This window comes from Pleurodeles waltl, chromosome 3_1, assembly GCF_031143425.1.
Source record: "Pleurodeles waltl isolate 20211129_DDA chromosome 3_1, aPleWal1.hap1.20221129, whole genome shotgun sequence".
Lineage (NCBI taxonomy): Eukaryota > Metazoa > Chordata > Amphibia > Caudata > Salamandridae > Pleurodeles > Pleurodeles waltl.
The window spans coordinates 1,911,602,033-1,911,618,748 of NC_090440.1; the positions used below are offsets into that span (position 1 = coordinate 1,911,602,033).

Here is a 16,716-nt window from a genome sequence, read left to right on the forward strand (position 1 = left end):
CCCTTGACCATATGGGTGAACGTCTCGATTGACAGGACACAGTTAGAGCATGCAGAGGACCGAATATTTAAATCAGAGGACAACATCGCCAATGTCACTAGAAGACTGGAGGTTCTAGAATCCTGCCTGAGTACAGTTGCAATTAAAAATAAGGCCTTCGAGGCAAGAAGCCAACATAACAACATACGCATCCCGGGGCTGGCGGAAACAACGAACACAGGACGCATGGACCTGTTTATCGATCGTTTCCTTACTGAACTGTTCGGGCGCTCCAGCTTCACTTCTACATTTGTGGTGGAACTGGCCCACAGATCATGCCCTGTGCCCCACTGCGCCCAATTGTTACCCACCTTCTCAACTTTAGAGATCGGGACATAATATTACGCCTGGCTCGTGAAAAATCACCCCTAGAATACCAGGGTGCCACATTCTCTATGCACTCCTAATACACTGTGGCGGTACAGGAGGCCAGATGGAAATTTCAAGATGCTAAGCTTGCCTTTCGGAAACATGGCATTCGCTACGGCATGCTGTACCCAGCCAGACTCCGCATTGATGTTCCAGGGGGAAAAATGCATATTTTTGACAAGCCTGCTGAAGTGCTGGACTTCTGCAAAAAGTTCTCCAGAACATCACTGCGCCCAGGACAGTGGTTACCAACGTCCTCCCCATCACATCCCCAACGCTTCCAGCCAATAACTTTTTACATCAAACTGACCTTGGGCAGGACCCATGGGACTGGTGATATTTGTGCCTACCCCCCTTGTCGGGAGATGGCCCCCAACACTTGGACAACACTTCAAGACCGCATCCCTCTGGGCGCCCGCCTTGACACTTTGAAATGACTGATCTAAACCAGGGCTACTCAGCAGAGTTTACGCCACTTCTACATGTATTTGAGACATGGGGTCCATCCAAGGTGGCGCTGTCACTCCCAATGATTGACACCACGTTATTCGATTTCTTGAGATTATAGTGGTTACTTAAGTTTTGGGTATCATCTGGCATGTTCACGGCAGGTATGGGAGGGAGGTACGGGGCTGTTACTATGCATTCTGTTTTTGCATCGTTTATTTGCTCTTATATTGCCAATCATTGCATACACACCCAGCTACTATACGCCACCCTTAATCAATTAGATAACTGATATACGGACAGCACCAAGACCGACACTGGACATAACACTTCTGTCATGGAACATCAGGGGACTCAATGACTCCCGTAAAGGGAAGTAGGTTATACGGTTCCTGACTAGACATAATGCGCAGACTGTCTTCCACAAAAGACTCACCTGCCACCCACCTCTAACTGCTCATTTGGCAAACAACGGGGCCCACAACAATACTATTCAAATTGCAGCTCCTACTCTCCGGAGGTCTGCATCCTGGCCCATAAATATCTACCTTTTTATCACCAACATACTATTTCGGACAGGGATGGCAGATTCCTTCTGGCAAGCGGTATCATCATCATATTGCGCTTTTAAATGTCTATGCCCAAACATCGACTCCACAGTTTTTTTGTTCAATACAATTCCATCTAGACACAGAGCCTGCTGAACACTTGATAATAGGTGGAGACTTTGATTTACTTTAAGATGTTTGGCACAATACTACATCCACTCACCCTTCCACGAACCAGCAGTCCCTTCACATACTCCAGGATACATGCGAAACTCACTCACTACGTGACCCCTGGAGGCGTTCTACCGCCACCAAGCTGCCTTATGCTTTCCACTCTGCCCCACATAATACCTGGTCACGGATAGATAACTGGCTCCTGTCACCTACGGTGCTGTCTTGGCTGGACAGCACGGCCCATCTGCCGCTCACAGTATCTGGCCACTCTCCTGTTCGCCTTGAACTACACATCCCTTGCATGGATTATACGGAGCGCCCATGGCAGTTCCCAGCGTGTACCTTACACCATTACGTCTATCGCGCCGAGATTCGCTCTGCTATTGCAGAATATTTTGATACTCATACATCCACAGCGTCATCTAAAGTGGTGCTATGGGAGGTCTTTAAGGCCTACATAAGAGGCATCATCATATCTAGCATTCTGGTGTTTTGCATTCTGTCCACCAGGACACAGACTTGTTAGAGGCGGCATTAATCAAACTGTACAGTGGCGGTGCCATGTGCTCCCCCCCTTGGGGCATCTTTGCAGGCCAGATCTCGTCTCATTGACAAATGTCATGAGCTTGCAGAACGGGAAACCAAATTCATGAGCAAATATGCAAGAGCCCGCCGCTACGAAGAAGGTGAGAGGCCAAGCCAAACGCTAGCCTGCCTCATCCGACTCCCAAGGCCTGCCTCCTATATCTCGGAGGTGATGCGACATGATGGCACTATGGCTTCGACCACCTCAGACATCCAGGCACAATTCCTTGACTGCTAAAAACAGCTATAAACTGTCTGGGTCACCAACAGCTCCCCTGGGCTACTACAATATCTAGAGGAAGCAGCCATAGTGTGGCTAAGCTCAGCGCAACAATAGTACCATAGCGAGCCCTTCTGGAGAGGAAATCTCACTTGTTATCGATGCACTCGATGGATCTAAAGCACCAGGGTTGGATGACTTCACAGGTATTTTTTTTAAGACTTATAAAAGTCTCTTGACTCCTCACTTGCTTAACAGGTATCAGGAAGCATTAGAGCTTGGGGTAATCCACCCCCCTCCCGCAAGCTCAGGGTAGCAGCGATTACTTTGTTATTGAAACCTGGAAAAGAACCGACTCTGTGGATCATACAGACAGATCATTATTAAACTTTGATAATAAATCTTAGCAAAACTAGTTGCCAACTGTTTGTCTTTGTTGTTGGACAAGATTATCTCACCGGCTCAATCGGGAATCATGCCCCATAGATCCACATACATCAACCTCTGTACAGTCTTCGCAATTCTTCATAGAGTATCTCCCAAGGACCCTGCAGTAATAGCCCTACTGGATGCAGAGAAGGCATTCATTCCCTGGAAAGGCCATTCTTGGAAGCCACTGTCCGCAAGCTTGGGGTACAACCTGGTTTTGCTTCTTTAATGATGTTGCTATTATTCCACTCTGACTGCGTGCCTTTGTATTGATCGTACACTGACGCCAGCTTTTCCTATCTCTAGAAGAACGAGTCAGGGTTGCCCCCTCTCTTATTTATAACAGTGATGGACCCTCCAATACAACACTAAAAAGAGAGACATTTGCATAGACGACTTCAATTCAAAACTGGGCCTTTGCTGGTCTCTCTTATGCAGACAACATACTGCTCTTCCTGCGACACCCTTTCACCAATCTGAGCCCTGTACTAACAGAGATAACTCATTTCTTGAATTTTTCTGGGCTGCAGATAAACTTGAATAAAGCTGAGCTACTCCCCCTTACATCTGCAGCCACTCCAGTAACCTGTGAGTTTTCACGCAGGTTAAATATCCAGCAACAACATACACAGAGACTAGAAACAAATAATTTGCCTCAAGCATGATCCCGCAATGGACAAATTGGAATCGCAGAGTGAACAAAGGATTTGCCTCCCACTGTCCATTGCTGGTCGTATTGCCCTGATAAAAATGGTGGTACTTCCACGAATTTCATATCTATTCATCAACATCCCAATTCCCCATACAAACTCCTTCTTCGCAACCCTCTGGAGCTATTTGATGAGATTGATATGGGCTGAGAGATGCCCCGCATTCACTGGGAGATGCTGACCCTCCTGTACAAGCAGGGTAGTGGGGGACGGTTTAGGGTTCCCCATTTTCAATTATCTAGTTGCACAGTGCCACTACACATATTATCAATATCATCCCAACGCCTGCCTGTCTTACAACATTCCAGAGCGGGACCTGGTGTTCCCACTTGCTTGACAACACTGCTCCTGTCCAGTGTCCCACTAGACACCACCGATATTTAACCCCTGACCACAACCTGCTGGCATGGCAGCGACTAGCACGCCTGCTGGCATCCCCTATGCTATACTCGCCAGCTCTTCATCTGAAAGACAACCCATGGCTCCGGCTTATGCAAGAAAAACTGGTACACCTCACTCTTCGCTCACATCATTTACTTACTGTGGGCAATCTATTCCCCGATGGGCATATATTCTTGTGGCCAGTGGATGTCCGCTTTAGGTCTGCTACTCACATGGATCACTTTGTTCTTAGCCGGCTGAGTACACTGTGTGCACTATTTCCTGCCTACCCACTTGCACCCATGGAATTCACCCCCTTACTTTGATTATCACAGCCGATTCCAGTGCAGGTTGGATTTCCAAGCTCTACCACACTTGCCCCACTCATCTTCCAATCAGGGACAGGGGTGTGCAGGAGGCACTGGAGGCCGACCTGGGCCCCAGTCTTTCAGACAAGGTGTGATATGCATGCTGCTCACAAACATGCACAGTATCCCTCAATCATAGACACAAGCTTGTGCATTATAAAAGACTTCCCAAACCATTTGTGACGCCCAATACTTTAGCCAAATTTGATCCCAAACGCCTCTCTAATTGTCTGAAATGTAATGCAGAAAACGCTGACTTCGCACACCTGACATGGACATGCTGCAGGGTGTCGGAATATTGGAGAGATGTTTTTACTATACTTTCGTTAATGCTTAAAACCTCTGTTGCACCGGACCCCCACATGGCCTTAATAGGCTACGAAGACTGTTGCCAAACCCCTACGATGCTTTGCAGCAATGGTTATTATAGATTGCCAGGGCACACCAAAGCAGTCCACAAAGTCCATGTAGGTAATAGAGTATGACAATGAAAGTCCTCAACATGTCTTGTGATTGATTAAGATTTATCCTTTCCCAAAGCTCGATACACACAAGGAAACAGAGACAGGTGTTTCGTCATCTAGACTTTCTCAAGGCATATACTACTGAAGACGACATCCAAGCGTAATAAGGAATATGTACTGTCTTAAAATATTCTATAGTGGACTGTGTCAAATACTCGAAAGTTTCAAAGAAAATTTGAAGAGAGATGGCCATGAAAAGCCTTAAGTGTTCGTACTGTGCAGGCAAGACGCGAAGTAGTTGCGCACACCTAGTGCCAATAACAGGAAAACTGAAGTAATGAAAAGGAGAAAAAAAATATAAAGATTAAGAAAAAAAGGAAGGTGTTTAAAGCCCTCCTAAAAGTGAGGTGAGAAGGGATAGACTTCAGACTGATCAGAAGCACGTTCCGTAACTGAGGGCCCCATCCAAATAATGCTCTACAGCTTATTCTGGATTTCCCATATTCAGACACCAAGAAAAGTACAGCATTGCTTGAACATAAACACTTTGCAGTCTTATAAACTGACAATCCAGACGTGAGAGGAGAAATTTCAAGACCCTAATAAACGTTTTGCATAAGGTAAAGGGCCTTAAGGTTCTTTGCCTTGCAGGGAGCAAGTGCAGACTGACACAGACACTGGTAATATGATCCCTTTTTTTTAAACTCATGAGCTACCCTTACTGCAGAATGTTGCACACTCTAAAGCTGATGGAGGTCTGTATCATGTCATGAACACAAAATCCATCCTTGAGGGCCATAAAGAATTTGTCCATCTTTCTGGCTTTTTTGCCCACCACCATAAGTTCTGTTTTGTTAGCATTTAGCTTTAAGAAATTCTGGGACGTGCATACTTGTGCAGCAAATAGACAGTTGGATAGTTGCAAGGCTGACCCAGGAAAGTGTTGATATAGGCAAATAATAATCTGGGTGTCATCAGCATAACAGAAAGCAGAGCAGCCAAGATTTAATAAGAGCCACCCTGGTTAGAATATAGATGGGTGATAACAAGAAGCCCTGCAGGACAGATGTGGGACAGTTTTGAGTGATAGGAGTGAACCACCACTTTGGTACAGCCTTTAAGAAAACAGATGAACCATGATAAAAACCTGCTCTTGAATTCCAATCAGACATAATTCCCAAACAGGCAAAACAATTAACACTATTGATACTCTCAGAGGAGGGGGCATTCTGCACAAGTTGGTCTTGAGTATGGTATTGAGCACAGACAAAGCTCCTCCTGTTCTACAATTATCTTTTTTTCATTTAGGTCTTAAAGAGAAGCTATTTTTCTCAACTTCATGTATTATCTTATTTAAAAGAGTTGACAACCGCTGCATGGCTAAAATCACCACAATTTCATTCACCATACAGACATTCGTGGAATTATCTGTAACTACCATGTCTGGGCAATGGTGAATCTTGCAGCTACAATTAGATATGTAAGTAGTTTAGTTTGCCTGTTAGGGTTGTGGCTGGGTATATACTGTCTTCACCTGAATCACCTACAAGCAGGAAGACAGTATTAAGTGGGAGATTGAAACTAGTGATCAACAATATGGGATACACTGTCTTTCAATAAGAACTATAACTGAAAACAAGACCACCATATATAAATAAGAGAACCAGGCATGCATATCCCTTTAAGCACAAGTCTAAACTAGCAAAAGCCACTTTGACAATTTTGTAGAGTTAAAATACTATCTTGTAATTATTTTGTTTGCATTTTCTCTGTGCTGGCAGCATTAGAACATATTTTAGAGTGTATCTCACCAGATATAATCGTATGCAAATGTTGTTCCCCGAATTAACCATGTAACTAGGTTTCATAACAGGCTGTAAGATGTTGTTAACTAATTCAAATCTGGAAATCCCTTTCTTTTTCTTTGTCCTACCTCAGGTGAATACATTCTCCACAGGTTTTTTTTTCTCTGCCTCTCATTTCTCAGATCACTCTCAAACCATTCCAATGAAGCAACTGGGTAAGATGGTTGTCATGAATATATTAAAGACTAAATTAGTGTATATAAGCATCTCTACTCAGCGCCTTGCCATTTAGGATCAGATCTCCCATCTACCAATGATAATGGTTCTCCCGAATACCTCCTACTAAGCCAACATCTACAGTCCCAGAACAAAAGACTTGTTTAACAGTTACTGGTGACATTAGACACAGAAATAGCATCACACCACCCTTTGTAAATAACAAGCCTCAATAGTATAGGAGCTAAAGAAGTTTGGAAGCCTGTACCTATGAGCCAAAAACAGAACAAAGTGTAATGCAATAGTTAGGTACCTCTGTTTAAATGCCACCTAAGGTTTTGTGTAGGGATGACAGATCTAATCAAGTGCACAGCACAGTTGAGAAGCATAAAGCATAGATATAGTATTCTACACAGGAAACCACAGTTAACTATATGTTTATATTGAGCGTTCTTAGATACCCATCGGGTTTATTAACTGCTGACATATGCAGTCAATTTACATCTCATTTTATATTGTAGCTTTAGGAAATCGGAGAGGTAAATTCTAAGCCACAGAGAAATTGTGGAATGAAGTTCATCTAAATGCTCATTATCCTTTAGAGCCAAGCGATTTCAAGCATGCCCCATCTATAAAGACCTTTTGCAGGGTGTCCGAAAACAGCTGAATGTTGCAATCATATGTGTCTTTTTTCAGTTTTCCTTAGTTGAGGTCTGAGATCTATCTTTAATTTTCTCAGTGTTCCTTAGTTGAGGGTCTGAGAATTTAGTTTGATTGTTTTGGAGGTAGTATTGGAACAAGGGATGTGTCACCATTCTTTCCCCTCCTAGTCATCTACGTCATAGTTAAGGAGACAGAAGAGGTTGGGGTTCTGGGCCTCTGTTTAGTCTTCACTCGACAGAAGTCTCTGGCTGCTACTTTGATTGTACTGTCCTCCTGGCCACTCTGGAGATTTTATGAAATCACTTGATATGGTTTAGGCCCATCTCACTGCGTAATATGAACATTTTATTGTACTCTGGGATTTTAAGAATTCATGCTGATTGCGTGTCGGGCAGCAAGAATATAGTTCTGCTGGATAAAATGTCTTTGAATCTGCCTCAATTAATCACCGCTCCTACAAACCATGCTAGTGACACTATCAATCTTATTTTTTCTAATTCCCCTATGTCTATTAAGGATCCTTTCCTCTTATTATGATCAGATAACTTGCTTCCATTGACGGGCTGATGTCAACTCTAATCAGGGATGTTTATCTACTGCTGACATATTGGGCCTGGAATCGAATTAAGCCCATTGATGTCATGAATTTGCTTACCCACTCAACTCATAATTTATCAGGAAGCCCTGAGCCTGATGTGAAAGTGGTGGGTAGTTGGCTGCTTGCGGCAGTGAATACCTTAACTCTCTAAGTGCATTGTCAGTCCTGCACCTGTGGCCCTTCTGCTCCCTGGTTCACCCAGGCCTCAGCCATGGAAAAGAGTGGTTGTAAAAGGGTTGAGCGGCTACAGCAGAGTCATTATCAACTGAAGGATAAGGAAGGTTACACAGCTGCCTGAAAGAGAAATCATTTGGCAATCAAGGCAGCCGAAGCATTGTTCTTTGACAAGCAAATGTCTTCTACCATTAATGACGTTTTCAAAATTGTGAAGGGGTCTCATCCCCTTCAGTTTGCAGTAGTGGAACTACCCCTTTTCATCAAGAGTTGTGTGATAGACTATCACAGTCCTTCATGGATAAAATCTCTAAGATTGAGGCTAGTTTAATCAATACCCATGTGACAGCCAACTCCAAAGAGCCCATGAGAACCAGCCCTATATATGGGCAACGTTTGCTTTATTATTTTAATCCTATCTCTTTTACGGACTCTGAATCCAGTCTGCTATTTTGCAAATTAAATCTGGCTCGCCAGCTGACACTTGCCCTTCTTTGCTGGTGACCATGGCAAATGAGGTGGTTAATCTTATATTGAATAGGCTTTTGAATTCTTTTATATTAATTGCCATGGCACTTTCCAGCGGGAAGTGGGCTAAATTGATTCCACTTCTGAAAAAATCTTCAGCAGACCCTGATGTTGTTTAGAATTTTAGATCCCATCTCCCTCTGTCCTGTGATCTGAAAGTGCTTTCAGAAACTGATAAACAGTTATTGGATTACTTGGAGACCAATAAACTGCTCTATTCAAGTCAATCTGGTTTTCACTCAAAACATAGTACAGAGGCAGTGTTGCCTGAAGTGACTAAATGCATTAAACTAACTTTCGATCAGGGCAGGAAAGTGGTGCTAAATCTTACTTGAGCTCTTTCTGCTGTCGATACTGATAGGTCTGAACAAGCTATTTGAACTCTAAACCAGAAGAACCTTTCCCTGTGCATTATGTAAGATGTGTGGGTTTCAACACCATCAACTGTTTGTTTATTTTGGAGTGCCTTTGAACGGTGTTGTAGGTCTCTGATTTGACACCAAGCTAGTTTGCCTCGTTCTTTGAGGGTCATACCCTATGCATCAACCTTAGTACTTCTTTCTCTCGACCACAAAAAGTCGAGCGTGGGGATCCATGCTCTCTACGGTAATATTCTGACTTTGGTTTATAAATGTTTGCATGCTGTGCTTATTTACTTGATTTGTAAGCTCACCTAGCACTGCCACAGACGACCACTCCTCACCGATGACCCATCACCGCTGACCATTCCTGTAATGCGTGTAGGTCCAGAAAGTATTGGTGATTTTCAATCTGGGGGACTTAACTCTGAAACTGACTCTCAGTTGATTTGGGGAAAATTCATTCTTTAACAGTGTTTAGAAAATAAAGAAACGTTGGCTTCAGGCCCACAATCCAGGCCCTCGCCTTTTCACACACTAAGGAAGACACCTATCAAAGCTGTTAGGTACAAAGGAGCTCGAATTATCACCGATCTAAGAAGGTTCCACCACATCTCTCTTGTCTTAAAAGAACAGCACTGGGTTCCTCTCCCTGCCAGAAATCACTTCAAGACATGGTAAGTGATCTATAACGCACTCCACGTGATGATTTTTCTGTGCTGCTGGGTCATTATTAATAATTATTCCTTTCTGCTACATGCTGAGAAAGAGGTGGTATGCTAGACAGGATAGAGATCTATATAAGGTGTTCAATCACTATGCCTACAGTCTATTATCTTGTCTGTTTTGTGAACAAGTCATAGATAGCAATTAACCACAAGAGGCGAGGAATAATTCAGAGTACAATTGTAATTTAGGAAAAATCCTTACATAAAAAAGGGGTTTGACAATGCTGCACTTGGGGTGGTAGATCAAGAGGAGACGGTGTTAAATCTTCCTTTATCTTTAACTTGCCAACCTATCACACCTTGCAGGATCACACTGTACATGTCTTCTTCCTATGGACTTCAGCTAGTCTGGAATTCCTTTATGCATTTTGTATTTTGGCTAATGCCCCTGAGATGCGTGGCAGACTCTTCTTGTCTTTTACGCTCTTATCAAATACAAGAGTCTTTTGTACTGACTCAGCATTCCTGCACAATGCAGTCATCCAGTCAGACATCACTAACAAGAACTCTATACTCACCTGATTGACATCCTCACTGAATGAAATTTCATCATCTTTGACCCAGGCATATGTCACATAGTCATTTGTATGTCTGAAGCCAACCTGTAGACAAAAATGACAACATTCAGCAACTTAAAACAAAGTCAGGGTGAAAAGCAGCACAAAGCTTATTTCGCAAACTTGGAGCACAGTAGAATACACAGGCATAACCTGAAATAGGGGACATACTGAAGAGCACTTGCCTAACATTTAAAAGGGAACATGGTGACAACCACAGGTTTAAACCATCATGAAAGGGTAGAGTGTAGCCTAGGACCTGGGCATACTCAGTCAGTGCAAGAAATGTGGAGACTCAAGCAAAGTGACATTTTCCACCCTTTTCCAAACTGTGAGGCCAGATGTCGCAACACTGTGTAGATAACCGAGTCATATTGCACTTTTCACTTTTTCCTGCCCTGCCCTATTATTTCCCCTCAGTGCACTCAACAATCTGCAAGTCAATTAAAGGTTTTTTATGTCATCTATAACCTTTCCCAGCAGAGCAGCAGGCCGTGCAGACAAGCCTGGGAACTCAATGTGCTATAACCAGTAGTCAAGGGGTGGTACTGCCTCCTCAAGCCAGGTTACAAGTAGGCTGCCAGTTGACTGCAGATGTTTCTACGTGCAGGTGCACGAGCAACTTTTGTCTATTGAGGACTCATACCAATTTCACACCCTTCACCTGTAAAATTCAACCATTCTCCTCTTCTATAACTGGGGCTAAGCACCTGGTATTGAAGATTCTAAACAACTGTTAAGTGGGTGGAATAACGTGTGTCACTGGTGTTCTATGGACTGGACACAGTGAATGTTGCTCAAAAGGCTTTTTGTTCATTGTGTAAACATGGAAACCTACATCCTCCTGCTCCCTGTATATATATTGGGAGGGCAGCAGAATGTACATCCATTAAAGGGAGTGTCAAGTCATTCTAACCAACAACACTAACTAAGTTCCCCTCCTCTCTATGTCGTGCTGGGCATTACTCAGCAGCAAGTATTGAGCTGTACACCCCCTGGAATCCACAATTATTCTGTAACTGCCCTCTTGCATGACCTGAAAAATCTTGTGGTTGGAGGAGAGTTCAAAAAGTTAAAGACACCTTCAACTTTGTTGACCTTGTCTTCCTACCAGTGACCACAGAAAAATAAATATTGGGGCTTCAGCTAATAACTTGAACTTCCTTTTGACATCTAGAGGAAGTGCTGAGGCACCAGCTCAGAGGAATTCTGCAAGGAGCAGAACTCTATGTGTTACTGGTTTATTTCTGAAGCCTAGGACCAATTCTAGGATCTGGAGAAACCTTGCTGCTGTGACCAGCTCTGGAGGAACAGGAAGCTAAAACCAATTGGTATGTGGAGGAGCTGGCCCCTCCCCAACAGGTTAGACAGCAAGACATAGCCAACAAAAACCTGCGTGAAGGCTGTTTGAAAAATATAAGGCACCATGAAGACATGCAACATAACTGGCCGTAAGTGCCCAAAGAAACCCCGCAACACACAAAAGGTCAAAGGCCTGCATCTTCCTAAATCGAGCTAGCCACCTATGATTTTCAGAGACCCTGTATCTCCTATTTCCAACCTGAGAGAGGTACAGAGATTTTTGCTCCTCACCACAGATCTTAGGGTAGTATGCGTTAGCTATGGTGCTTTGCCCTGATTCTCAAACCTCTTGGTTCACATCTGTAGCACTTAGGGTGCAGAGATACTGTGCTCCAAAGTCACAGACGCACTGTCCCAAAAGCCCTGCTAGAAAAAAGCACTATCCCAAGTGAACATTCCAGGTTCTTTATTTGGTCAATTCTGGCCTTTCTTGCAATTAATTAATCTTTTACATACTGCCTCATTGCTGTCCCGACCAAACAGCTTTCTCAATGTAAGGACAATAGGGTTCCTTTTCTCCCCAAATCCATCATGCACACAAAAAACGATTAAGCTCCTTTCATCATGTTTTTGATGTTCTATCTCAACTTATATTTTGGAATAAAATGTATTTTGTTTGTTTGCTTTTATTTATTTCACTTTCCAATGATATATTATTGTGTCCCAATCCATTTCTACCTGATATGGGTCCTCTTCGGGGCATATGGTTCATCAGAAAAGCTTTCTTTCATAATTGCATACATTCAATCTGTATTTCACACTAAACGCTTGCTGCTTATTTCACTCCGGTGTCATCCTCCATTTATTTCTGCTAAATCCCAGTTGTAAATGGGAAAGAGGGGAAAGAGTTAGTCTGGTGTGTGCCCCGGACCCGGTGCATGCCCCAAGACCCAGTGTGTGCCCCACAAACCATGACTGACCAATTGGACATGGGCACATGAAGTTTCACACTGCTGGAGAGACAGACCTTGAGTGCTAGCCAAAATCTAGCAGCAACTGCCCCATGTAGCGGCTATTTAGAAAGATAAATGTTTTCCCTTGAACTGCCCTAGTGTTCCCGTTCACTGGCACCTAAATCAATCTCCCTAAACTGAGCATGGACCTTTTCATTTGGTGGATTTGAGCTATCATAAGGAACTTGAATATTTGGGGCCTCAAAGTGATTCCCAGTGAGTCAACAATAAAACTAGGGCTGCTGACAAACTAGGGAAAAGGACGGGGTGCCACTGAGCAGTAGTTCCCAACCTGGGGTCTGGGGCCCCCTGGGGGTCTGTAAAGCCTCCTCAGAGTGTCCATGGCTTCTTAGAAAAGTAAATATTATTAACAGAATAATAAAGTATATATAAATAAAATAAAATAGCTCCATTGAAAATTTTAAAAGGTACTGTAAATGTCAAGGAATTTGAAATGGGATGCTAAAAATTTAATTAGTATCCTCAGATTGATTCGTGGGAGGAGTGCAGGTGCATCAAACAGAATACAGAATGGATGATGTATGGCTTCAATTAAATTTAGAAAAGCTCCATTCTTCTTATTACATTTTGTATTTTTTTATTTATATTTGTTTGCAAATTAAATAAAGTGTTTTATCATTTGTGTGTGTGTTTGATGGAATCCTTGTTTCTGTATTTTTTGTGTATTGTTTTGCAGTTCAAACCATCTATAATGTTTAGGCTGGGGTCCCATTAAAGCTTGAGTGATGGGTCCTCTGATTCTAATAATGATTCACCGGGGGGAGGGGGGGGCCGGTTTTCACTAACAATAATGTGGGGGTCCCTGGGTTCCACTAATGATAAAGTGGGGGGTCCACAGATGTCAAGACGTTGAGAACCACCGCCACAGAAGACTTGATACATTGCAACATTCGGTCTAGTGCGTTTCACCTCTTGCTTAAAACTTGAAGATATTGCCATAGTAAAACACTTAAAACAATTCATAACTTGCTTGAATTTAGTTTTAGATTAAAACCGCAAAAGAACAGTTAAATATTACATCAATACATAAATATAATTAAAATCCAAGAATAGTCTTTTCTTAAAGTACTATTTACAGAACACGCCACATTCAAAAAAGTGTATTCATCAGGGAGTAATGTAGGTTTAACAAAGCAGGTCGAACTTGAGTAAAATTTAATCCCTTAAGAGGAAGTAACATGAAACCCTTATGTAGTTGCTTTTAAAACCCACAAAACATAATAAAGTGCACTGTGGGAATTTGTTTTTCAAAATAAGAGGGTGGGGGTATGGCCATACCCCCATCCCAAAGAAATGAGACCAAAGTTGTTCTGCCCACCAGTGGGCAGATGGGGCAATTGCCCCGGATTCACACCCCGGGTGGGGCGGGGGGGTGTTAGAAAGTCTACTAGATGCCAAGGAATAAAAAAAAAAAAAATTGTGGTGTGGTGGCCACCAACCAGTATGGGCATGGTTATGCCCCCACCCCAACTGAAGGGGGTAACAGTCTTTCAGCTCTCCCCCGCTCACTACAACATCTTATACCACAGCAAGCAAGAGGACATTTGATTATTGTGGGTTTTGGTTTTACATTTGGGCCAAGAGAGCTTGGCTAACTCTCAAAACCGTCCCACTTGGAATGGCAAGGGCTGCACTTTTTAGACTTTGGGACACTGCCATGTAGAAAAATCCACAAGACCTAGACACATCTGAAAACTATACAGCTGGGTGAGTCTAGGGTTGGGTGCTTCACGTGCAGCCCACACCATTTTCTTAACCACAAAGCCCTACAAACCTTGCTGGAAATCACAATTTTTTTCCTCATTTTTGTGATGGAACCTTCCGGAATCCACAGGAATCCACAAAATTCCTACCACCCAGCATTTTCTTATCTATACCGATAAAAATTCTGCCCCACTTGTCAGCCTAGAACAGTTTTTTTTTTTTCAAACTGCCCTTTTGGACCCGCTTTGGTTCCCCCTTAATTTCGACATGTTTTTGGCTCTTCCCTGTCACAGGCACTTGGACCACCTACACAAGTGAGGTATCATTTTTACAGGGAGACTGATGGGAACGTTGGGTGGTAGGAAATTTGTCCTGGTGCTGTGATCCCACACAGAAATGTGGGAAAAATTTGATTTTTTAGCTACATTTAAGGTTTGCTGAGGATTCTGGGTAAGAAAACACTGGGGATTCATGCAAGTTACACCTCCCTGGACTCCCTCAGGTGTCTAGTTTTCAGAAATGTCTGGGTTGGTAAGTTTCCCTGTATGGCTGCTGAGCCCAGGACCGAAAACACAGTTGCCCCCCCCAACAAAAACAGGTAGTTTTGTATTTGATAATTTTGAGGTGTCCAGATAGTGTTTTGGGGCATTTCCTTTCACGTGCACTAGGCCTACCCACACACAATTGAGGTACCATTTTTATCGGGAGACTTGGGGGAACATTGGGTGGAAGGAAATGTGTGGCTCCTCTCAGATCCCGGAACTTTCTGTCACAGAAATGTGTGGAAAAAGCATTTTGTTTGCCAAAGTTTGAGGTTTGCAAATGATTCTGGGTAACAGAACCTAGTGAGAGCCCCACAAGTCACCCCATTTTGTCTTTCCCTAGGTGTCTAGTTTTCAAAAATGCACAGGTCTGGTAGGTTTCCTTAGGTGCCTGCTGAGCTAGAGGCCACAATCCACAGCTAGACACTTTCCAAAAAACACGTCAGTTTTCTTTGGGAAAATGTGATGTGTCCATGTTGCATTTCCTGTTGCGGGCGTTAGGCCTACCCACGCAAGTGAGGTACCATTTTTATTGTGCGACTTGGGGGAACACAGAATAGCAGAACATGTGTTCTTGCCCCTCGTCTTTCTCTACATTTTTCCCTTCCAAATGTAAGACAGTGTGTAAAAAAGAGGTCTGTTTGAGAAATATCATGTAATTCACATGCTAGTATGGTGACCCCAGAATTCAGAGGTGTGCAAATAACCACTGCTTCTTGACACCTTATCTTGTGCTCATTTTGGAAATACAAAGGTTTTCTTGATACCTATACAGTATTTCACTCTTTATATTTCACCAAATGAATTGCTGTATACCCGGTATAGAATGAAAACCCACTGCAAGGTGCAGCTCATTTATTGGCTCTGGGTACCTAGGGTTCTGGATAAACCTACAAGCCCTATATATCCCCGCAACCAAGACTCCAGCAGACATAACGGTATATTGCTTTCACAAAACTGACATCGCAGGAAAAAGTTACAGAGTAAAACATGGAGAAAAATGGCTGGTTTTTTTTCAGCTCAATTTCAATATTTGTAAATTTCAGCTGTTATTTTCTGTAGGAAACCCTTGTAGGATCTACACAAATGACCCCTTGCTGAATTCAGAATGTTGTCTACTTTTTAGAAATGTTTAGCTCTCTAGGATCCAGCATTGGTTTCATACCCCTTTCTGTCACTAACTGAAAGGAGGTTAAAAGCACAAAAAACAGTCAAAATGGGGTATTTCCCAGTAAAATGCCAAAATTGTGTTGAAAAATGTGGTTTTCTGATTCAAATCTGCCTGTTCCTTAAAACTGGGAAGATGGTGATTTTAGCACCGCAAACCCTTTGTTGAAGCCATTTTCAGGGGAAAAATCACAAGCCTTCTTCTGCAGTCCTTTTCTCCCTTTTTTTTTTTTTAAAACGAAATTTCTGCTGTATTATGGCTAAATTCTTGGTCTCCTTCAGGGTAACCCACAAACTCTGGGTACCTCTAGAATCCCTAGGATGTTGGGAAAAAAAGGATGCAAATTTGGCGTGGGTAGCTTATGTGGAAAAAAAGGTATGAGGGCCTAAGCACGAACTGCCCCAAATAGCCAAAAAAAGGCCTGGCACCTGAGGGGGGGAAAAGGCCTGGCAGCGAGGTGGTTAACCATTTCTTTAAATTGTGACTGGCACCTAGACACCTCCGTTCTAATTTTTTAACACCCCAATAAATCACAATAGGCCCTCAAGTAGTTAACAACTTAGTCTAGAATTTAAAGCAACGGGGATGGTTAATTCCACATGTA

General features: G+C 43.0%; 1 protein-coding gene across 5 annotated transcripts in view; it reads right to left on the reverse strand.

The window, feature by feature from the left end:
- Positions 1 to 16,716, reverse strand: part of INPP5K (inositol polyphosphate-5-phosphatase K) — a 470,513-nt gene that overhangs the window by 47,421 nt on the left and 406,376 nt on the right. For all 5 annotated transcript variants that reach the window (XM_069226108.1, XM_069226107.1, XM_069226106.1 and 2 more), the window contains one exon: positions 10,324 to 10,407. In XM_069226108.1, coding sequence (XP_069082209.1) covers positions 10,324 to 10,407 — 84 coding nt within the window. The remainder of the gene's footprint in view (positions 1 to 10,323; positions 10,408 to 16,716) is intronic.